Genomic DNA, 24,021 nt, shown 5'->3' with positions numbered 1-24,021 from the left:
CACTGAGACACACGGCCCTCTCCTGTAGAACAGCTGTGAAGGAAACTGGCTGCTTCCTAGCTTGGCCCAAGGTGCACACTCTGGCTTTCCCACAAACAATTCCACTCGCGGCTGATGCCCACATGGGATGGGTCTGTCTCGTCTGCAGTCTTTTTGCCGTCCCCCTACCCCTACAGAAAGCTCCACATGCTACCCGCGGGGGACACGTCCACTCACCGCTGGAGGAAGCGATTGCCTTGGCCCCCGGCCATTTTGGTGCATTTACCCCAACTATGAGCACTGTTCTGACTTCATCAAGACGACGCAAAATGTTTGTCTGGCATTTTGGGGAGGCACGCCGCTACTCCATCTTAAGTCAACCTCCCATTCAGCCTGGGAGGGACGGTCTTTTGCCCTCTATCTCAGAGGAAAAGCCTGAGGTTCAGAGAGGAGAAGTGACTTGCCTAACAGCCAATAAGCTGTGGGTGGGTCTCCATTTCTACATTTTACCCGTGGAAGCCTTTTCCTGAAGCCCAGAGCATGCCTGTCAGGGGGCCTGGGGTTGAGGCAGATCCTGGCTACCTGGAATGGCCGGTCCCATGACCACCTGGGAGCGTCTCAGAAATGCAGACCCACAGGCTCCACCGCAGAGATGCCAAAGGACTCCTGCGCTCATGGAAGTTTAGGAGGCAATGGGAGCCTGACCTGCGGGGTGGGCCCACGAGGTCGCACCCTGACCATCTGTGACTCAGTGACGGTGGGGAATTCTGGGAGTCGGCCCCGGCCTGGGCTTGGATGCCAGCGGCCTGTGGGTATGGGGGCCCTCTTAGCGGCTCTTGTTGCCACTGGGCTGCGTCCAGGACTGCTCAGACATCACAGGTGGTCCTAGGGAGGGTGAGACCAAGGACCAAAGGCTCTGGGGCGCAGGCTGCTTGAGACCACCCTCTGCTCCAGATCTGTCCCCTCCTTTGCAGTTGCTGACATTTGGCAACTCCTGCTGCATGAATACTCATAAGGGGCCAACCCAAGCACCCAGCAGCCTCAGGACACAGCCGAGGACCCCAACTTTCTCTACTGTGTCCCCAGCTCAGGCTGGGCCACCTCCGACGGCTCTTTTTTGCCCCCCTGGAGAGCCCACAGAGGTACCAAAGAATAAGAACCCACCATCCAAAGGCCCTGTTCCACCTGGACCTCTCTGTGTCTCCAAGAAACACACACTTCTGCCATCCTCCCTTCAAACACACCCCTGGAAGATGTGGTGGAGGCACACAGTCACTTAGACCTGGCCTGACTCTGACCATCAGCCTTGGGGTGGCACCCTCTGCCCTCAGCCTGCCATCTCTACATCCCGCCCAGGGTACAGACCTGGTCCTATGGGAGCCCTCTCTCTGGGTCAGGCAGGCCCTAGGAGGGTCGGCCTGAAGCTCCCCTGGCTTCACCATCTTCCCCCTTCAAGCCCCAGGCCTCCCCAAGCAGTCACCTCGACCCTGCAGGCCCAAGCAGAGGGTGAGGGTCCTTAAGAGAAAGAAGGCAGCCTCACAGCACCGCGGAGTGGGGGGTGGGGGGGGTGGGGGTGGGGCGGGGAGGGCAGGTCGGAAGGTGTGGGCAGCTAGGGCGGGTTAGGCAGGGTACTGCGGCCCCCAGCTGGCACCGGCCAAGCTGGCACCGGGAACTGCAGCCCTGAGAGACCAAAAGGGGCTGGAGGAGGCGAGGGAGTCCCCTGCTCTGTCCCCAGTACAATGTTCCCACTGATTCCGCACTGGGTGGGATCATAGGACTCCCGCCCCCCATACCACGGCCCAGCAGGCAGCCGGCAGCTTCTGTCCTGTGCGCACCTCCCCGTGGATCGTCCTGGGGATTTGGGGGCTCAGAGTCCCTTGGTTTCCAGCACCCCCCTCGCCAGCCCGAGCTTCCTGCGCAGCCCCGCAGATTGCAAAAGTCTGGCCCAGCCCCCTCCCCGGTTGGAGCTCCAGGGGCCTCCCTAACCAGCCCCACCAGGCGGGTGGCCCGCCTCTCCCGAGGCCCGGCGCGCAGTCCCCGCTGCAGCAGAGCTCCGCGCCCCCATCGTCGCCTCCGCGCGGCCCCCTGGCATTGCCGACCCGCCAGAGAGGGGCCCCACGGCCCGGCGCGAAGTTCCCCAAAGTGACCAGGGCGCCGAGAACCCCTGCCCCCTCCCCTCCCCTCCGGCTTCCCCCGAGACTCCGCCCGCCGCCCCCTCCCGTGCCTTCGGAAAAGTTGCGAGCGACGCCCCAAACTCCAGCCCCCGGCCCCGCGCCGCGCGCGCCCCAGGTGCCCCCGCGCTCGGCCGCCGCGCAGGGGCGCAGTTCCCCCCACCGGGCCCCGGCGCCATGACGCGGGGAGCGCAGCGGGGCCCCGGCGGCGGCGGTGCGGAGGCGGCCGAGTGCGGGTGTGGGCGGCGGCGCGGGGCGCACGTGCGCCGGGCCAGGGGCCGGGGGCCGCTTACCTGTTGGAGGTAGAGGAAGGCGGGCGGGCAGGGCGCGGAGTGCGGGAGCATGCTGCCGGAGTTGGACAGCAGGAGGCAGCCCGAGTTCGCCATGGAGCACAGCATGGGGCGGCTGGGGGGCGCCCGGCGGCCGGGGAAGCTCTGCGCTCGCTGCGCGGCTCGCACCCTCCGCGCGTCCCTCGGTGTGTGCGCGCGCCCTGCCTCCCGGGCGCCCTCTCGGTCTCCTCCTCCTCTTCCTCCTCCGGCCCTCCCCTCCCCCTCGTGGCGCTCTTTAAGAGGGAGGCATGGAAGGAAAGCGGCGCGCCTCTGCCCAGTGCTCCCCTGCTCGGGCGGGGACGCTGGAGGGGAGAGCGCGCGCGAGAAGATGGCAAGGGAGGCTCTATGCGCGAGAGAATGGCTGAGGGGGAGCCGGGGAGAGGGAGTCCGTCACTTTGGAGCCACCGGAGCCCTGTCTGCAAACAGTGGTGCGTGTGCGTGTGTGAGTGTGCGCGTGTGCGCGTGTGCGCGCGTGTGTAGCGGTGGGAGGGGGAGTCCCTGGCGTACTCCAACATCAAACAGCCCCGCGCGGAGGGAAGAGAATCCGGAACGACGGCACAACCGCTGATCGCACACTTAACCCCTCGCCCGCTGGCGCCCGCGCGGCCAGCCCTCGCACCCTCCCGCGGGTCTCTCCGCTCCCCTCCTCCTCGTCCCCGCATCCAACGGCCACTCCCGGCTTTGGGGTCTGGAATCTCCTTTTGCCCCCCGCTCTGTCCACCGGCCGCTGCGGAGAGCAGGAGCCGCTCTGCCGGCTCTGCGGCCCGACCGGAAGGCGCTTGGTGCTGCTTGGCGTTCGGAGAAGCGCCTCTTCTAAGGGAGGCCGGCTCAGTGGCGGGGATGTCAGTGATGTAATGAGGGCATCTACGCAGAGGCTTCCTCGCTGGAGAAGCGTCTCCCGCTGCCCGGGGCTTGGAAACCCGACTGGAGCCCCTGGGAGCCTCTCCCGCCCTCCCGCTGGCCCTCGGACCCCGTTTATACCCCAGCCCTGCCCCAGACACATGGCCTTGTGGACGCTAATTACACGGGGGAGGGCGGCAAGGGGCAGTGGCTACAGCCGCATCCTCCCCTCCCCGTATCCAAACACACTGGACTTGGTGTGCGCACATCAATGGAGCCCGAGTGCACAATCAGATCCCTGACCCCAGTCCTCGCCTGGCAGAAGTCTTGACTGTGCCCTGCACCGTGACAGGTGTGTGTGTGTGTACATATGTGCATAAATCTGCAGCTTCACCATCCACACACGCACACACTCGGGCCTGCCATGGGTCCACACTTGCCCGATGCCCCCTGACCAAGTCCAGTTTACCAGGACAAGCCACAGGTGAGCATGGCTGTGAGAGGGACAGCCTGCCCCTCACCACTGTTGGAGGCAGAGACAGCAGGGCCCATACCCAGCCTCTTGCTCCCACTTATGTGTACTTCCTCCGGGCAAGGGGCAAATCCCAGAGACCTAGTACTGATTCTGGACTCACCAGTCCTGTCTAAAGACACCTGAGATTCCTGTGCTCTTATTGTTGGGGAGCAAGCCCTACTCTGGAGGGAAGCAGTGCTGGGACCACCTGGCAGTTAGGAAGGCCCACTCACTGGCTTGGGAGTCCAGTGGAGGCACTTGCTGTGTGATCTTAGGACATTTGCTTGTCCTCATTGGGCTTTGATTTCTCCCAGCCTGCTTGGCTGATGTCTGAGACTTAACACTTGCTGCAGGATGTGTCTATGAGGGCCGTTTAGGAAGAAGCAGCAAGGAGGGGCTGTTGGGGGAGGTGGCGGGGGTGGATACTGAGGTTGGGCTCCCTACAAGCCATTTGGGAAGAAGCTCAGCTTGAACACATCTGGCAGGGGTGTGCCCCTTGGATGCCCTTCTTTGGGGCACCCTTGTCCCTTGAATGAAATACTTCCTGTTCTTCCTCCTCTAGGAAGGAAAGGGCCGGACCACATCTGGCAGGGAGGCAGACAGAAGAAGGGCTGAGAGTCAGAGGAGAGGTGGCGGTGGCAGAGCTGGCTGTCATGTTGGGTACCGTCTTTGTCTGGCCTTTCTTTTGGGGAATCCATCACTGGGCTGATCCCAGAGGTGGCACAGAATGGGGATGGGGGCTATGGACTTGCAGAGACCACCCCTGCCTTCAGGCTGGGCAGGTTATTAACTTAGCACCCCAGAAAAGGCACCCCTCCAGCCCAGGACAGTGACAGGGTGGTGCAGTGCTGAGGCCTGAGGCGCCTGACTGGGTAGAGCGTTTGCCAGTAGAGACCTTGCTCTTCTGTGGCTGGTGGCATCCCAGCATGGCGCTGGTCACAGAGCCTGGGCCGCCCTGCAGACTGCCTGCCTCCCAAGCCATGCTGCTCTGTCCACTTGTTTCAGAAGCCTTCCCCTTCCTCTGTCCTCTTCCGGCACCTCCAGTTGTCACGCAGGAATTTGGGGCAGCCATGCGGCATTCACCCTCAGCCCTGGACTCCATGTCCACCCTGCCCATGACCCATTCACTCGCCAACTCAGTGTTGTTACAGAGTAGCTACCGAGATCAACGCTTTATCCTTCGCATAAGAGAACTTGGGAGTGTATCCTAAACAGTGACTAAAGCACAGGAGTAGACACCCTCTGAGGAGACTCTTATGCCTTTACTTATTATGAATCTGCTGTGTGCAGACGCTGCAGCAACTGCTGGAGCTGTAGAAACAAAGTTCTCCGTGCTGGGGGAGAGCATGCCTTCTCATAGGGAAACCAAGCCAGCAAACCAAGACAGCAGCCTCCTGTACCGAGAGCTATGAAAGCACAGGATAGTGGGGGCTCAGACCTGGGTGAGCTTAGACGTGGGGTGTGGTCAGGGAAGCTTTCCTGGAGGGACTCCTGAGCTCAGTTATTGGCCCAGAGAAAACTGGGGTGGTGACTAAAGTGCCAGCCTCGGTAGCAGTATTGCTTCCAGCAGCCTCATACAAGCTCATCAGTGAGCATCTCAGCCCAGGCACCTGCCTTCCAGCCTCACCTCCAGAGGGTGTCAGGCCCAGGGGACGTGTCTGAACACCTGCCTCCATCAGCCACCTAATTACACCCTGGCTCCAGCCAGAGTGAGAACAGCAAAACAGAAAGAGAACTGAAAGAAAACCTCCAGAAAAAGGACCTGAACAACGTGTATGTCTGGCTCATGTCTCAGGATGGGGCTGTGTGCCCATGGCCTCCTGAGCTGTTTCCTGAACTTATGACTTTCACTACAGCCAATTACTAAATGGCAAATTGAAGAGGCCTCGGTTCACCGAGGGTGCATTTTGGGGGACATTAGGCCATGGAAGAGCTGAACAATCTCTCTGGCCCCTTCCCGGTCTCCCCTTCAGGAGCTGAAGTGTCAGGAAGGCCGGATGCTGGCTGGTTCACAGCCTCAAGCCAATACCTGGAGTAGCTCCTGGCAGGGGTGAGCGTGGCTGCCCCTGCTCCCACCCCCAACCCCACCCCCACTCCTTGTCCCCGTGGTGAGTGGACCACAGCTGCTGGAGGATCTAGGAAGTGCAGGCACAGAGGGCTGGGCCAGGCTGCTGCAGGAAAATCAATGCCCCTGGGTGGGTGTCCACATGGTGTCAGGAGCATCCCTTGTCTGTGGTCTGGAGGAGAAAGGGGAGAATGCTCTGGGCGCCTCAGCCGTGCTCCTGGGAGCCCCCCAGTGGCACAGACCATGTTTAGTGTGATTGTTTCTGAAGCTATGCCATTCTCTCCCAGAAGCTCCAGTGCCCGGTACAGAGGCATCACATGAGACTGTAGGGTACTACGTTCTTCAGATCTCCTGGGCCCCTCCGGAGCCCCTGGTGTCTCCTGGGCCAGGATGGGCCTCCCTGAATGGTGGGTGGGGGATGCCCGGGCACCCTGTGCTCAGATGCCCCTGCTTCTGGGGCAAGGGGAGGCTGCGAGCTGGGAAGAGCTGTCAATCCAGTGCTAATATTCACTACTTAAAAAAAAAGAGCCAAGGAAAAAAATATCCTATTCGCCCTGAATCTGAGAAGGGCCTTGTTAGGGAGGCAGGAACTGAGCTGTAATTATTTCTGCGCTCCTGGGCACCACTATAAATATCAGGCAAGGAGGCACCTCAAAAGGTCCGGATGGTTCCCAGCTTTGGAGATACCCTGGCTCCTTTCTGCCCCCACCCTGTGTCACCTTCCTTGGAGGAGACCCTATAGGGGGTTCTGGGGATCCCCCATCTCCCCCAGTCATTCTGGGCAAGCCTGCCTGGGGGATTCAGGCCTGTGTAGCTTTACAAACACTCTCAGACTCTTTGGTGTGCACCTCTGTGAAATGGGGACACAGGGTCTCCCTGGGGCAGCCTGTGCCAAAGTGTTTAAAATGGTCAGTGTTCTTAACAAAGGTGGCAGTTCTGTGGCCAGATGATTTCAGAGATTGTTGCCTAAGACAACACCCCAAGTCCCATCCTTTGGAAATTCCAAGGCCGCACCTGGGCAGAGCCCAGCAAGAACAGGAAGCCCTGCAGTCCCTTTAGGGAAGGTTGGGTGGGGGTTAAGTTACACATAGGCCTGGGCCTCCTTCCCCTCCTGAGTGTCCAGACTGGCGTCCTCAGGGTTCACCCCATGCAGGGAGGACAGCATGGAGCTTGGCAAAGGCCTCCCAAGACAAGGAGTGAGCTCACCGTCTCCGATGGCAGCTGGGCCATGATCTACAAAGACAGTGTGCTCCGTGCTTCCAGCAGAGCCAGAGCTCTGTGCTCCAACGTCGGGGTGTTTGGCACAGGCTTGGGTGTGAGCACTGAGGGGCCAAGGAGGCAGGAGCGGCAGAATCGTACCCAGCATCTCCATGGAGATGGGAGGGTGGAGTGGGTCAAGGTGGCTGTGGCTCAGGGAACAGGGTGTGTGCATGAGGGGGCGTGGGATGACCCAAGAAGTGTCTTTTATGTGAGCCAACCAGATGCCCACATCACCAACTGAACACTCTCCCAGGGGAATTCATGCCCCACCTCCACAGTGGGGTGGCATTGAGCGGAGTCAGGGGACAGGTCCAAGCCTGAGGCTGTTTGGGGTGCCTCTAGCAGATACCACTGGGGGAATGTCAGGTTGAGGACAAGAAGAAGCTCTTTAGTCATCATGTAAAATGGAGGAGCCCCCCGATCCCCTGAAGGTTTGCGGCTTCCCTATCTTGGGGGGGACTATTTGTGTTTCCTCCTAGTGTGTCCAGTTCTCCCAGAAGGGCAGGAGAGCTGGCAGAGGAGCCCCTTCCGGGACAGGGTGGGAGTGCACGGCCCTGGCTGAGCGGGCCATGCCAGAGGTGTCCAGCAGAGGGCGCACTCACACTGGCCAGAGCCTCCCCTTTGAGGTCAGTACCACAAGCAGGGGCCGCTGAGGGTGCCCCCACCCTCGGGCCCCCCTGCGTTCCTGAGCCCCCAGGTGTTTAAGTCAGCCCCGGCCCAGGCTGCCTTGGCCAGCACCCACCTTCCAGCTCGATGGGGATCCCCCACTCTTGGTGCTGTCCCCCTTGGCCTCAGCAGAGACTGCAGCAAAAGTAAGAATTGGCGTGCAAAGGAAGTTTATTTATCTGTTTAATTAAGAGGCGTTTGCCAGCCACATTCGGGTCCATCCGTCTCACTTACAACCATGTCCCGGCAAAATTAAACATAATAAATATAAGGAGACTGAAAGCAAAGGGCACACTCGAGATATATGGGCAAAGCCAGAAGTTGCACAGGGTTGCAGTTATAAGCACATCTTTCTTTGGCAAGTTCCTCTCCCCTCGGGGCCTGGGAGCCAGAGGAATGTGCTCAGAGAAGGGTTGTGGGTGCCATTCCTCCCTGCTTTTCCCACTCAGCACTGTTGCCAAGCTTTATTTATTTTAAATGAGCCCCCAGGACTTCTCCTTTCTCCTCTTCTGGAGAGGGGGAGAGAGCTCAGCACAGGGCGAGAGAACATCTGAAATCAGCCAGCGCTGTGAGGTTCCACCTCGGGGCTTGGTGGGAAAGAGGCAGCTGCAGCCCTGGAAAGCTCTTTACAGGCTCCTGCTGCATCTGGGCTGTGAGCTCCTGGCTAGGAGGCGGGCTGTGCTGAGAGAACCTTGGAGAAACAGATCTGAACTCTTCAGGGTGGCCAAGCCACCACTCAGGATGCTGGCCCCCAGAACTCACAGGGTCTGGAGAGGGCCAGAGGAGGGAGAGGGGCAGAATTCTTTCTCAAGCCTCAAGAGCCCGACCATTTGCTTAAACTTCTTGGGAATGAGAGTGTACAAAGCGAAAAAGTGGTGATTTATTATCATTATTGATTGCTAACTGTAACAATACCTTGCACTGGCTCAGTGCTTTTCTAACCTTTTCATCTCACTTGATCCTCACATAGTAGATGGGGAAGGGAGAATGATGCCCATTCGGTTTATGATGACACGTCTAGGATCTCAGAAGTGGCCCAAGGTCACACAGCTAGGGAGAGGCAGAGTTCAGGCTGGAAAATAAGCCTCCCAGTTCACAGACTCACACGAGTCTTTCGCTTCCCTTCCGTGACTGTGCTTGGCTCATGTGCTCCAGTGAGCATCCTCATCATTAGCCCTTGGCTTTCTCTCCTAACAGGATCAACCCCAAACCAAACCTGTTAATGTAGTAGTCATTTGCAGTAGCCTGGGCATTTACTAATCACACTGCTGCTCAGTCTGCGTGGCAATTATTTTGAATTTCCTCTTATTAGGCAGGAGGTCGGGAGAACTCAGTAGGGTTGCTGAACTCTGTGATGAAGCCAAGGAGAGAAGCTGCCATTGGACAGAGGAAGCCCATCTGCAGGGTTCCTAGCTGGTCTGCCAGGAGAGACTCAATTTCATGGACCCTCATCTCACACTCTGAGCCTGGCCCACCACCCAAGCTCTCCTGTCTATCTAAATCTGGGTTTATCTACTTGGCTCCCTGTGCCAACACGGAGAATGACCGCAGGAAAGAAAAAGTCCTGAAGGTACAGCAAGTCAGTATATTTGCTTGGAGATGAAGATTCCAGCTTTGGCTGGCTCACAGATAAGATGCCCTTGGATGGCAGGGTCCCCAGTGTAGAATGACTGATGATAGCCTCTGCTTACACTAGGGCAGGGCTCATGTTACAGGTTTATCACCAGCAGAGGCTGTGGGAGCAGAGAAACCTACATAACTCGCTGTTCCCTGCACCCCACCCAGGACGGCGCTCCTGGGCACTAAGATTGCCCTCAGCACCCTCATTTGCAGCACCAGGGACAGCGCCAGCATCTTACAGCCCTCAGTCACCACCCCGCAGCGAGACATAGTCCCTGGAAGGGATAGGCCCAGACTATGGAGCTGGAGGGGACATTGGGAGCAAGGTGTCCAGTCTTCTGCCTTCTATCTGGCAGGCACAAAAGCTTTCAGGGACTGGCACTGTCTTTTTTTTTTTTTTTCTTTTTCTTGAAGTACTCCACTGAGGGAGACCTAGACATCTCTCTGGGGAACTCGTTCAGATTTTTATCACCCTGGCTGTCAAGAAATTCTGTCTTGTGTCTCACACAGACCTTTTCCACCTTAATTTTATTCAGTGGAGAAAAGCCTTGAAGGAATTCCAAGGGGGAGCTTGGACCAGCAGCTGAAACCACTGTCATCTCCAGCTCCCAAGAGGGACTGGGAGTCACCCACAAGGACCTGTAGAACAAGGCTGTGTGCTCCAGGAAAGGGTTTAACAGCAGCTCCACATGCCTCAGGGTGTCAGGAAGGGAAGACTGTGTGCTTGACATTTAGGAATCCCTCACATGGACAAAGGAGCCTGGTGGGCTACTGTCCAGGGGGTCATAAAGAGTCATGATTTAGTGACTAAACAATAACAACAAACAATTGTGACAGGCATGAATTTGTGTCAAAGTTCAATTAGAATTGAACTGAAGACACAAAGCACTGAGGGTCCCTAAGCAGTGAGCCATGGGAAGGGGTCAAGGCTTGTTATTTCATCCACAGGGGATGGATCTGAGCTGCCTATAGAGGAGGGCCCATTCTGTGCTTCCTGCCTCTCTATAGACAACAAGTGAAATAGCCAGACTCTTCAATTTGCCATCAGTTAAAATAAACCTTACTTAACAGAAAAACCAGCGACCCTTCCTTTGGCCTCGGTTGAGGAGAGGCAACAAAGGGACAGACCCAGGGAAACCCTCTAGAGAGGGAATGATGAACAGGGGTTAGCCTGGGTCCAAGGACTGTGAAAGTCAAGTCCTCCAAACTGAACAAATCTGAAAGTCTCTGGGTCAAACATCTGCCTATAGCCTCAGCCGGTTAAAAAGCAACCTCAAGGCTGCAAGAAGCAGAATGCAAAGGGGCTGGCTCTTGGCTCCTCCTCTGCCCCTCCTGCCCCTAAAGCCAAAGAAATAGTTCATTAAAAGCTCATTAGGAGCCCAAGGCCACAAAGGCCCACAGAGGCAGTGCTGTCCTGGCAAAGTGCATGACCCTGAGAAGGCAGGTGCACTGTGTCAGGCGGCCAGTGCCAAACTAGAGACAGAGACAGGGAGATGGAGCCAGGAGGTGGCCAGCGCTGAGAGGCGGGGGCAGTGGGGGTGGGGTGGGAGGCTCTTCCAGTGAAGTTTTATGGGAGCTGAGCTTGTCTCAGGACTCACAGGGGTAGAGACACACCTACCTGTCTGCCAGGAAGCAGAGGAACAGACTCGTACCTGCAGACTCTCCTCCTCTCTCTCGCAGGGTGGCAGAGGCCACATCTGTATTCTTTCTCAGTCTTTGAGGGGAGTGAGCCAGGGTTAGGAGGGAGGGGTAGGCAGGACCCTGGCTGGTATCAGCTCTGCCTGACAACTCAGAATACACCAGGAAAGTTTCATGAACTGGTGCCCACTGGAGGATAGTGCAGCAGAGAAAGGGGCCATGGATGCTGCTTGCTTCTCCAGATTCCCTAACAATTGCCAAGAGAAGGGAAGCGGGATTCTTTACTAGGGGACTTAGACATGAGGCTATTCTGGGGCCCCCAGCCCATCTGGCTTCCTATCCTTCTTCTCCCTCTCACTCCTTGTCGGGGGAGGGGGAGCCCTCCTCTTCCTTGATCTACAGTGGCATTGGGGTCCAGTGTTATTTTGGCATTGACACAACTCTAAAGTTACAAGGCATGAGGTTTCTGAGAATTCACTGGCAAGCAGGTTTGGGGGAAGCTGGCAGCCAGCTGAGGGCCGTGTGCTGCTCACAGCGGCTCCCAACCTCTCCTCCCGCTGAGAGCCGCTGCATCAGGATGGGGGGAGCTGTCTGTGCCTTTTCTTGCTTCCCTAGGATGCTGTGACTTTTGATTCCTGCTTGATTAATATACAGCCAACAGAGACTGTATTTAAGGCAGCTTTAATTCTCTCAGGTCACCAAACTCGGGAGCAGCAAAGCTGCAAGGAGCCAGCCCTGCAGTAGATCAAACACTGGGACCTTCAAATCGCTCCGTGGCCCAATTTCTCATTGCTGCTGCTGCCTGATAACCCTCCTCTAGCCTGGAGCCAATATCTCCCTCTTCCAAGGGGTGGGGACAGGGACTGGATGTGGAGGTCCCTGGCTGCAACCCTCCTGGCAGCCAGGAAGGAGAGCTGTAGGTCTCCAGCACTTCAACCCTGCAAGAGTGAGTTCTTCAGCACCAGGGACAGCTCTGCTCCCCATCCCCTGCCCCTGGGCATCCAGTATGGCTTATACTCCTGCCTTCCTGAGCCAAACACAGATAGATGTCAATGACCTCACTGTTTGGCTGTAGGTGGCCAGTGGCTAGCCCTGCTGATGGCCACCTTTCACCAAAACATCCCCGCCAAATAAATCTCACCCAGCACATTCTCACTGACAAAGTCTCCCTTTAAGGCTTCCTCTAGATCCAGCTTTCTTATTTTCTGACCATCGGAGACCTCCTCAGAAAGAAGCAGGCTGTTCTTAGCTAGGACTACCTAGCCCATCTCCTCACTGGTCCCCAGTGCCTGGAGCTCCTGTGGGCCCAACAGTTTCCTTTCTGGCTCTCCCTCATGCCCTCCCAACTTCTCTGTCATTAGCATCTCCTGAAAGGCAGGCTAATTTCTCTGCTGAACACCTGGGTGTTCACTTGTTTGGTGAGGGGCTGTGTGTGTGTGTGGAGGGGAATCCTGTGTGGCTGCCATTTCCTCCGAAACGTCTTTTATAGACCTGGTCTGTGTTGCAATTCAGGGAGGCACCATGGAGCAGTACAATGCAGGAAGATTACATTCGGAAGGCGAGCTTGTAAATTACCTCCCAGTGGGGGCAGGGAATGCGCTTGTTCACAGAGAACCCAGTGCGCAAAGCCATTCTCATTTCAGAGCAGGATCTTCCCGGATCAGACTCTGATCAATCCCTGCTGCCACCAATACACCACATATTTTGGAAGAAATGTTCACATCAAAGTTGAGGAAGCCCCAGACTTGCCTTCTCAGGCTCACCCCACTACTGTTTTATTAGGATTTTTCTCTAGACCTAGCCCTCACTGGATTTTATTCCCCCTACTCTGCCTCTATCCACTTAAAAAATATCATCTATAGATTTTCAAATTATTGCTACACTTTCTAAGAGAAGGATGAAGTGGTTAAAAATTAACAGCAAATTTATAGGAATTCTATATGGCAATTACAGAATTATAATGAAGTGGCTGCCACTTGGCCGAGTGTGGGTAATTGGAAATCCACGCTGGGAGACTAGAATCTTTACTGTATTGGAATTGTATTTTTGAGAGTAAATGCTGTGGAGAGGGTCAATGGAGCCTTGAGCTGGCCAAGCTCTCTGGAGGAAAGAGTGGCAGGTTTACTGGCTATTTGGAGGCAGTTTAAAAGAAGTCTCCTTTAAGCTGGCACACAGGAAGGGAGGTAGGAGTTCTGGGCTAGGAGGGTGGCCCCATTGCCTTCCAGCTTGATCTGGAGAAGGCAGGAGAGAGCATGAAGGAAGGGCTTTCATGACCAGCAGAGGCAAAGAGATAATTCAGATGGAAATGGACAGAAGGCAGTCAAGAAACTTGGTGTTCTCTCTCTCTGGTGGGCTAATTCTCCTCGAAAAAAAAAATGGTAAGAAAAATCAGATCGATTACTTTGTCGTGAAGACACCAACTTCATCCGATTTCACATGGTGCGGCCTTCACTCCCATACTTGCTATGGCAGAAATGGACTGGGACCACCTTCTCCTCTTTCCTTCTCTTTGAGATCCCAGGCACCCAGACAGGGTCCAAGGTGGGTTGTAGTAAGGAAGCTCTGAGAAAGTGATTTCTACTAGGAATTAAGGTACAAGTTGCCTCATAGTTCTTCAAGAGTTTTCTCTAGACCTAGCACTGTCCAATACAGGAGCCATTATCCCACCCCTCTGGGTGCAAAATACAAGCCAGACTTGGTACAATAGAAAGAAAGAAAAAATAATTTGTATATTCAATTACATGTTGAAGTGATATTTTGGATATATTGGGTTAAATAAAGTATACTGTTAAAATTAATCTCGCTGGTTTCTTTCTTTTCACTTTTTAAATATTGCTATTGGAAAGTTATGCTTGGATACATGCCGTTTGCACTTTACTCTCACGGGAGGCACTGATCTTGAGCGGGGGTACGATGTCTTTGTACTCAGCCCTGGCAACATCCATTCATTGCCTGGAACAGTGCCTGGCTCACAATGGGATGCCTGCTGGGTCTCTTTCTGTGGTAGGGTCCAGAGAACACGTCTGTGTTGGCAGAAAGGACACACCGATCCCTCCCACCCCAAACACAAGTGTCCAGCAACAGAGTTTGCTCCATTTAAATCTACTCTGTTGCTTGGTTTCCCTTTATTCCATCCTGATGTCTGGCGCTGGAGCTTGTCATTACGCCCTGCCAGTGCGGTTGTACAAGCCCAGAGGCCAATGGTGGTGGCAGCGGGCTGGCTTATCTTCTTACTCTCCCTTCCGGTCCAGGACGGGACAAGGAGACCAGCACCCCAGGCACCTCTCAGCTCTGGGGTTCAGCTCCTGGCTGGTGCTTCTGCTCCCTGACCTCAGTGGGAGAAAGCATCTCGGCAGCCAGCTCCCAGGTGGCTGAACTTGTTTGCATTTGGCTCCTGGGTCAGCCTATTGATTTTCCTTCCCAGGATAGAGTGGGAGGCTTTGGAAATTCCATTCCAGGGATCCAGGGCAGGGCAACAATTATCATCATCATCACAGTGCTTTGGACAGATCGGATCTCAAACACCCAGATTGCCTTCAGCCTCATTCTGTGCCCCCGCTCCCTGGAGGCAGCGTGAAGGATGCACATCATTCTTCCCATGTCATTGGGTGAAAAAGAGGCAAAACAGAGGGCAGAGCAGTGCTCAGGGTGGAGAACGGAACCCAAGGCTTGGGCTCTGAGTCATCACCCTTTCCTACTTGAGGAACAGGAGCAGAGCTGAGCTTCTGGGGAGACTGCAGTCCCAGGTCTCCTGCCTTCCACCACACAGGCAAGCCTCAACATTTCCAGAACCCTCTACCAGCAGGAAGTGGTGCACACTCACACATGGGAGTTGCCCCAAGCTGGAGGCAAGCCCAATTCTGCCCTGACCAGCCATGAAACTTGAAGCAAGTACTTCAACATCTTGAGCCGTACTTTCTGCATCTGCAAGAATGGGACTCAATACCTGCCTCAAGTGCTGTGGTATTCAAAGACGTTCTGTATAAAATGGAGCTGGCGAATGGTAGATGCTCAATAAATCATGTTAATTAATTCAACAGATATCTATTGAGTGCCTCCAAACGCTGGGCCTTTTTCTGGGTCCCTTGTCTCTGCAGCGGCCAGGTGAGACAGCCAGTGATTTTGCCTTTCCCTTCATCTCCCCGGACCCAAATTGCCCTGATCATCTCCTGAGCCTTGGGACAGGAAGTATTGTTAACCCTCAATTATATATGCAAATGGAGTGGAACGTTTCACTGATAATTCAGAAAGAGCAGAGAGTCCACAAATGATGCTTATTTGAATTTGAAGTACATTCTGCTTCTTTTTGCATCGGATTTGCCTTCCTAATTATGTTTGTTCTGGCTTATGCTCAAACTTGTTTACATACTCAGAGTTCACACTGGTTGGTAATGAGAGGCGTGTCCCCAAAATATGCTAGACCACCATGAAGAAACCAGTTCCCCAGCAGACTGACACCCACTGAAAATGGAGCAGTGGGCACTGGGGTTCCTTTCTGGTTTCTGCCCAGGAGGGATGGTAGAGGACACCTTAATGTTTGCTTCAAGGTTTCTGCCTATGTGGGTGGCTGGCATGGTGGGCAACACGGAGGCCTAGAAGCCACAGTGACGCTCACGAGTTCTGTTTTCTTTCCCAGGGACATAAAATAGAGACGAAATGCACAGCCTTCCTTTGGGAGTGTGGTCCACATTCTGTTCTTTGTCTGGGCTTTTCTCCTTGTGTGTCTGCCCCTCCGTGTCTTCCTGTCTCTGTGTGTGTGTGTCTCCATATTTCTCCACACATTTCTCCACTATTTTGAGCACTCTTCCTCCAAGGGCCAACCAGGGAACAGATATTTATTTCAATAGACATAACTTTCATGCAGCTGGAGGTGGAGGGGCCCATCTTCCCTTTAGAATCATGAGCTTTGGTGGCCAAGGGGGTTGTATCTCAATGGACATCACTTTTCATGACCCACCGCCCGCTCCACCTCCCTTTTAGGGCAGGGAGAGGAGAAAACGCAATGAGTTCATCTTTTTATGCTGTCTCTCGTCCGCATATCCATCCCCTTGACCCACATAGAGTTCTATGGAATGGGGGTCTAGACCCTGCACTAGGCAACCAAGACAGCATGCAACCATGACTTTGGCATGTGCCCCTGATTTTCTCAGTCATGACCGTCAGGAGCGTGTGCTCCTGATTTTCTCAGTGATGACCATCAGGAGCATGCGCTCCTGATTTTCTGTCTGTCGGGTGATTTCACCACTGAGGGTCTTGTTCTGTGTCAGGACAATCTGGGACGAGCTGTCATCTCACATGTGCTATGAGGGCAATGCTGAGTCATTCTTTAATGCTGCTGCTGCTGCTGAGTCGCTTCAGTCATGTCTGACTCTGTGCGACCCCAGAGACGGTAGCCCACCAGGCTCCCCTGTCCCTGGGATTCTCCAGGCAAGAACACTGGAGTGGGTTGCCATTTCCTTCTCCAATGCATGAAAGTGAAAAGTGAAAGTGAAGTCGCTCAGTCGTGTCTGACTCTTAGTGATCCCATGGACTGCAGCCTACCAGGCTCCTCCATCCACGGGATTTTCCAGGCGAGAGTACTGGAGTGGGGTGCCATTGCCTTCTCCATTCTTTATGCTGGACCAGATCAAAAGGCAATCTCTCTGAGGGATGGTTGTTTCCTGAAATCCCTTTATCCTAGCCACACCTGCCTCCTCTCCACACACACAGGCCCAGGTGCACCAGGCGGGAATGTGACTCAGCTCTCGAGGGCCCAGTGCTGAGGCTGCAGTGAGACACTGACATTTGTGTCCTGCATCCCAGCTCACAAAGTGCATTCCCATACGTACTTCAACGTGCTTCTCACATCCTGAGAGACGAATGGGTACAGTAGGGGAGACCAAGGCTCAGAAAAGTTAGACCCTCTGCCAAAGGCCTTATCTAGGCCTCTGGTCACTCTGCTACGAGTTTTAGGGATGCCAGAAGCCCCCCTCCATACCTACAAGCTTTCTGAAGCTGAATGTCTTGCATTTTCCATGATAAGAAACAAACCCACTCCCACGAAGATGCTGAGCACATAAAGTCTACAGCTCAGTTGTGAGACTGTTAATAGAGCTGGTTCTCAGGGAGAGGAGGAAGAGGAGGTCTGCATGACACTGGCCAATGGGAAGCCAGAGGGGGCTGTCCCCGGGGAGGGAAACTGCAGGGAGAAGGAGGCTGGCTAGGAAAGGGGGTGGGGTCTGGCCAGCTCACCCTCTCCTCTCTGGAGACACAGATAGGGAGGCAAGGGGCTGTCAGAAAAGGAAACTTGTGGCCACCTCTACTCCAGGCCTATTGGTGGGGTCTCTGCCAGGAGTCATCCCTGGAAGCTGGTGGGAAGCAGGCCATGCCCCTCGAGTGGGCGTCAGCCTCCCCTGGCACCTCCTCCATCTCTTGTCCTCCCGTAGCTCTCGCTTATTCAACCCTCCCCACTGGCAAGTGTGGGAACCGGAGTCAGGGTAGGGCCTTGAGTCCTCGGCTCCACCCCACTGTGCTGAGATCTTAGGGTTCTCTCCAGGGAGAGAAATTAGCCCAGGTGAGAGCTGAGGGAGAGGTCAAGGTCAGACTTCTGTAGCTCGGAATCTAGTGATAGACCCCAGGGTGCCCATGACCTCTATGATGGAAACAGGTGACTTAGAACAGCCAGGTATGGTCCCAGCTCTAAAAATAATTAGACACTCCTGAGTAAGTCTCTAAAGTTTCAATTAAAATGAAAGTAAAACTCCAGTTCCTCCAGCGCACCATACTTCAAGTGCTCAGTGGTCACAAGCAACGGGTGGCTACTGAGCTGACTGCCAACCTAAAATATCTCCATGGTTGCAGAAAGTTCTGCTGGACAGTCCTATTCTAGAGCTTTCCGTATCTCAGTTTCCTTATCTGTAAAGTGGGAAGAAGAGTACCCTAACTATTGCCCCAGCCTCAGTGAGATGGCAGATGGTCAAAGCACAGTGCACAAATTGTAAACAAAGTGGCCTTATGGTCTGTGCCCAAGCTGCCAGTCTGCTGGGAATGGAGAGAGGTGAGGGAAGGCCCCTGGAGAGTGGCAAACCCACAAGACACATGCTGCTTGTTATGGCCAATCTCAGTGGGTCAAAGGATGAGGTGCCAGGGGAAATTCAAAGCCCTTTCATCAACTGCCAGATATGGTGGGCACCAGCCTTATTATCCATGCTGTCTCTCTAACAGTAAATAAAAGAAAAAGAAGAAACAAGATCCATAGACAGAGCCCTGTGACAGGGATTGTCTCTGCCCAGAGCCGAGAGGAGCAGAGCTGTCCCTGGGAGGGGGCTGGCGAGAGGGGGCAGTGGCTCCACACATCTGGCTCCTTGCCGCCCCTGAGGCAAGATTACAGGAGGAAGGCCTCTGCAGGACAGGCCATGAGGCTTCACGGGGCACATCCCTGGAGAGTTGCTGAAGCCAAGAAAGCTTTGCTGGGCTGGCAGAAGCCCACACACCAACACAATACCAAAAAAACAAAAGAGAACGTTGCACAGAGAAAAAACCTTTGCTGAGGAAGGGGACAGCCCCCCAGAAACTGACCTGGCGAGTGAGTCTGAGAGCCCTGAGCCCCTGCCTAACACAGAGATAAGTCCCAGAGGCCTCCTCATCAGACCGTGAAGGGGGGGATGGGCAAGCAAAGAAAGCATGAGTCCTTGGAGTCTCTGGAAGACAGAGCCCCCAGGATGAGCCCACCCCTACTCGCCAGCTCTTCATAGTCCTCAGCTCCTTCTCCATCCATTTCCACACACCTCTGTTCTCCATAAGACTGCACTTCCCTCTCTTTGTTCTTTTAAAACATTGCCTTCCTTTCCCACAAAACAAAAACAGGAAGTGGCACGTAAAACCATTCGGATCCAATTCAGCTGTAAGCTGAGCAGCAGAGGTGGCCCAGGTGCTGACCCAACAAGGAGCTCTTCCTGCCCACCCAGAGGTGTTCTCATCTGTTCTCCAAGTTTGAATAGATCCACCCTTTTGGGGCGCCAAAGTTAATGGAGTTGAGAGAGGGCATTCTGGATGCTTTGAAAGGGAACATGGGGGAAGTGAGCAGAATGAGAGAGGTGGAAACAGGGAAATCAGGGGATATCTTGTTTCCTGCACTGTGAGAGAGGGCAAGCTCTGCTGGGATACAGAAAACCAAGCTTCCTACCAGAAGCACCCACCAGGAGCACTTACTCCTTGGAAGAAAAGTTATGACCAACCTAGATAGTATATTCAAAAGCAGAGACATTACTTCGCTGACTAAGGTCCGTCTAGTCAAGGCTATGGTTTTTCCTGTGGTCATGTATGGATGTGAGAGTTGGACTGTGAAGAAGGCTGAGTGCTGAAGAATTGATGCGTTTGAACTGTGGTGTTGGAGAAGACTCTTGAGAGTCCCTTGGACTACAAGGAGATCCAACCTGTCCATTCTGAAGGAGATTAACCCTGGGATTTCTTTGGAAGGAATGATGCTAAAGTTGAAGCTCCAGTACTTTGGACACCTCATGTGAAGAGTTGACTCATTGGAAAAGACTCTGATGCTGGGAGGGATTGGGGGCAGGAGGAGAAGGGGACGACCCAGGATGAGATGGCTGGATGGCATCACGGACTCGATGGACATGAGTCTGAGTGAACTCCGGGAGATGGTGATGGACAGGGAGGCCTGGCGTGCTGCGCTTCATGGGGTCGCAGAGTCGGACACGACTGAGCGACTGAACTGAACTGAACTGTGGGCTGAATGGACACCCCCCCCAGCTGCTGTCCTTGGTCCTGAACGTGCCAGCTGGCAAATGGACTCTTCTCCCAACCTTGAGGAAGCATTGTGATTTCCCTCGAGATTTTCCTTCATTTTCTCTCTCTCTCTTTCTTTTGGGATTTTCCAGACCATGTAAAATGTTTCTGCAAGTCTATCACATTTTTCACAACTACAAACCCCTTCCGTCCCTTGGAGACATTGGAACTGGAAGGCCTGTCCTTCCATGATTCCCTGTGCTGTGCTCAGCTCTCTGCCTCCTCACCCCTTCCCACATGCTTCCTTCCCCCCACACTTCCCTACTCCACTGGAGGCTGGGGAGTGGGGGCTGACGAAGAGCCTGGGGCAGACTTGGGCAAACTTTCTTAAAAGTTGTCTTCAACTTTCAGCCCTTTTCTCTCCTCACCTCCTCCCCTGCTGCAGATGACCCAAATGCTCAGCTTACACCACCTCCTCTCCGGAGCGTCTGTCTCATCCTCCTCCTCCTACCTGCCTCACCAGAAGCTGTCACAATCCCGGGGTGATGACACACGTCTCTGTAATATCAGCACTCATTACTGGGAGAATACCCTAGGTCCCCTGGGTGCTCTCCGAGGTACTGACAAGGCTTCCCTGGCATTAGAGGTTGAGTGGGCCAGGGCCCAGATGAGGGAGGATTCTGGAGGGGGAAGGACAAACCCTGGGGTGCATCTGAGATGGGCTGTGCTCCCTACTGCTGTACAAACTACAGGCACCTCTTGTCTCAGCAAAAGGAGAGAAGCCTGGGGCTTGGAGTGCTTTGAGGAGGAGGGCCCCAGAAACTTTGCGGCTGTGCCCAGGGCGCCATGCCCATCACAACAGCAAATCTCTCACACTAGGGTAGAGCTCTGCAGCATACAAAGCTTTCACTAATACCATCTCATGTGCCACTCGACCCACCTTGCAGTGGTTACTCCAGGGCTACATATGGGAAGAGAGAGGCCCAAGCAGGGGATGCCCAAGATCTCCCAAGTCCCATCAGGGACTTGCTGCATCCCACCGCCCACCCACCCTTCACTCCAGCCTTCTCCACGGCAGGCAGCTGGGTGTGACTGTCATCTGACAGCACCTCCCCGTAGCTCATCTTTCACTTTCTGCCCTGGGGCCTTTCTGCTGCTGCTGAGTGGGCACTGGTGGGAACCCACTCAACCATTCTGACGCACGAGTGAAACTGGAGGGGTGCCGGGGTGAAGGTGCTTGGAGCAGTCCTCAGCCAGAGCGGGAAAAAGGACCTGGCAGGAAATGCTCCCTCTCCACCCCTCACGTGGATTCCTCCATGGTCCCCCATGAGCTCCCCCACAGCCCTAAACTCCAGCTGCCCACAGTGGTGATCAGCTCAACGACACACACTGGACTGGCTCCCCATCTTTCCGTATTTGATTCTCCCCAGGGCCCCTCACTCCAAAATATACTTCCTGCCTCTGAACGCTTCTCCCAGGGCCTGTTGTCTGGGGGAGGTCAAGCTGAGGAAGCCGCTCAGGTGGGAATACTGGAGCTGGGTGGTCACCACCAGACATTGCTAGGGACCCCGTTGTGTGGCACCACCCCCGGCACACAGGGCTGTCACGGGCACATAGACTCTCGCTGGTGGAGGGCTGGGAAGAGGGCAGGTGGAATGTGGAGTGTTTGGTCAGGCAGTAGTGGTGGCAATGGTCCGGGACAGTGGTAAATATAAGGATTACAGAGTTGGTTGAGTTTAGAAGCCTTAAAAAAAGACAATGACGGTCTCAGGTAAGCTGAACATCAACTCAAGGGACATCGCCCTCAGTGGAAATATCTGAATAGACCTGATTTTCTAAAGCCCTGGGACTTAATTATAAGGGTAGCAGAGTCACAAAGGAGCCTGAACACGCTGACATGACACATCTCCTTTGCCAAAATCAGAGCCCTGAGAGGAAAGAATGGGACCTAGAGATGAGACCACATGTACGGGTGAGCCTGAGGGTCCTGCCCCCCCTGAGTTTCCTGAATTCTCTGGGCTGGCCAGAGGAGCCCCTTCCTCCTTGCTAGAGGAAAACTGGCTCCCCTTATTTGGAGAACAAGCAAAGACCTCACTTGAGGCTTGGCAACACCGCAGCAGTAAATACAGTGATAATCCCACAGCCCTTCCCCAGAGATGACTGTGCCATTTACCAGAGAGCCTGTACCTGGGACAGAGGGTTATCCAGACTTAGAAGACTCTGGAACACATGGGCAGGGCTGACACGGACACGAGTGAAACAGAAATACCGTTACAGTCACCGGCTGAAGGACACATAATGGAAAGTCAGAGGTATACGACATCCTGACCCAAGTCCATCTTACAGCGGGTCCAGTGTGTTCGCAGACCCATTCTGCAGTTGGTCTCTCACTTCCGAGCACATCATTTTAAGCGAATATACTTAGCATCTGGCATAACCCTCATATTGGTTCTTTGACCTGGAAGGAAGCCAAAGAACCTTCCCCCAGCCTGGCCAAGAGAGCAAATCAGAAGAAATAGCCCCATCCCACCTCACCCCACCCCAAGACAGCTGTGGAGATTAGATCCATCATCAAGGACTTGAAGGAAGCAAGGGTGGAGGTCCCCATCATATCTGTGTTCAGTTCATCTGGAAGGACCAGAGGAACCATAGTCGATGATGGTGGACTCCTATGAACTTAACCAAATCTCGAAACACAGACTGCAGGGCTTTATTTACTGGAACCAATCAATAGAGCCTCTATTACTTGGTACATAGTCATTGATATGGAAAATGTGTTCTTTTCAATCCCTATCAGTGAATAAGGTTAAAAGCTCTTTGCTTTTATATAGGAAGGATGGCAATACACATTTACTGTCTCGTCACAGAGCTGTAATCAAGCTCTTGCTCTTTATCACAGGCCTTTGGTCATTTTGATGTTCCAGAGAACACCGCGCTCACTCACCCTGTTGAAGAGATCATGCTCATTGGACCAGGTGGGCAGAAAGAGGGAAGCACACCAGATGCCCCAGCAGGACATGTACGTGTCAGAGGGTGAGGGATGAGCCCAAGGAAAGCCCAAGATTTGCCTCATCAATGGATATTTAGAGTCTGGGGCATTCCACAACATTCCATTGATGTTTATGCAAAGGTGAGTTGTTGGGCCCTCTTTCTCTTCAACCAAGAAGGGGGCCTCTTTGGACTCCAGAGGCAGTATATGTTAATGTCTCCAAAGGGGACCGGTTTTGAGAAGGTCCTGCAGAAAGGGCTCTGTAGCAACAGGCTCAAGATGCAGCAGAGACCTTCCAATGGTCTTAGAACCGCACTGAGGTGGTGAGGAGCCTCTGCTGAGTCTCAGCCACAGACACACAGCACTGACCCCTCCAAAGGGAATCACCCTGAAGGCCTTGTGATGGGTTGTATACAATATGGATTGCAAGAGGAGGACGGTATTACACACTTTTTGTGTTCCACTCACCTCCTCTCACCTTCTTTCTACTCCAGGCTTTGCTGCCCCTTGCTTAACTGAACTGCACACCTCTGTCTATCTGAGGCCATCACATGCATGACGCCTGCAGGGACCAAGAGGGGAACACAACGGGGGTGTCCCCAAGTCAACAATCCGAGGCACAGTCCTTCCAATGTGCTATGGGAGCTGGTGGTTAAAACTCCCCTCTCCCTTCTCTCTGTGGACCATTTGCAGCGCCTTCTGCATGGCTCCTGAGGGTCTCAGTGGGACTGAGTCCCAGGGGCCCGGTCACTCATCCACTCAACAACCCAGCCTGCAGTCGTGTTCTTCCTTCTCAGCTCACTTTCTAGCCCTTTCTTTCAGATCACTTCCCCAAAGGGAAAAATCTAGACAAGATCGCCAAGATTCGAAATCTGGAGTCTCATCCCAAGGCAAAAGAGCCACATCACTGAAGCCTTGGAATAGAAAAAGTCCCCCTCAGAGAGTCCAGCAGTAGCCAAGATGTGACTCAGGGCCCGCAGGACCTTGGAGGGTCTGTTCCACCAGAAGGTGAGTCTGCCACTGTGGAGGGCCATGGGAGACTTTCTCTGGAGCAAAACCCAGAACCCATGGAAACTCTCTCCAGTTTCCCTAATGGGATTAATTGTTGTCAATTATTTGTTGGGTTAAAATTCTTGGGGCTGGTGCACTGAGATGACCCAGAGGGATGGTACAGGGAGGGAGGAGAGAGGAGGGTTCAGGATGGGGAACATGTGTATACCTGTGGC

The 24,021-nt window shown here is 54.4% G+C and overlaps 1 protein-coding gene across 11 annotated transcripts in view; it reads right to left on the bottom strand.

Annotated features, from left to right (window-relative positions):
- RBFOX3 (RNA binding fox-1 homolog 3) overlaps nt 1-24,021 on the bottom strand; it is a 433,842-nt gene that overhangs the window by 81,205 nt on the left and 328,616 nt on the right. Inside the window, exon 1 of one of the 11 annotated variants that reach the window (XM_069543860.1) lies at nt 2,444-2,774. The exons of 9 other annotated variants lie outside the window; for them this stretch is intronic. In XM_069543860.1, the coding sequence (XP_069399961.1) occupies nt 2,444-2,548 (105 nt within the window). In that variant the 5' untranslated portion in view covers nt 2,549-2,774. Of the gene's footprint in view, nt 1-2,443; nt 2,775-24,021 lie in introns of those variants that run through there. One more of the 11 variants, XM_069543856.1, reaches the window with a different exon arrangement.

Source organism: Ovis canadensis, chromosome 11, assembly GCF_042477335.2.
Source record: "Ovis canadensis isolate MfBH-ARS-UI-01 breed Bighorn chromosome 11, ARS-UI_OviCan_v2, whole genome shotgun sequence".
Classification (NCBI taxonomy): Eukaryota; Metazoa; Chordata; class Mammalia; order Artiodactyla; family Bovidae; genus Ovis; species Ovis canadensis.
The sequence above is the reverse complement of the archived record's forward strand: the minus strand, read 5'-3'. Positions and strand labels throughout refer to the sequence as shown.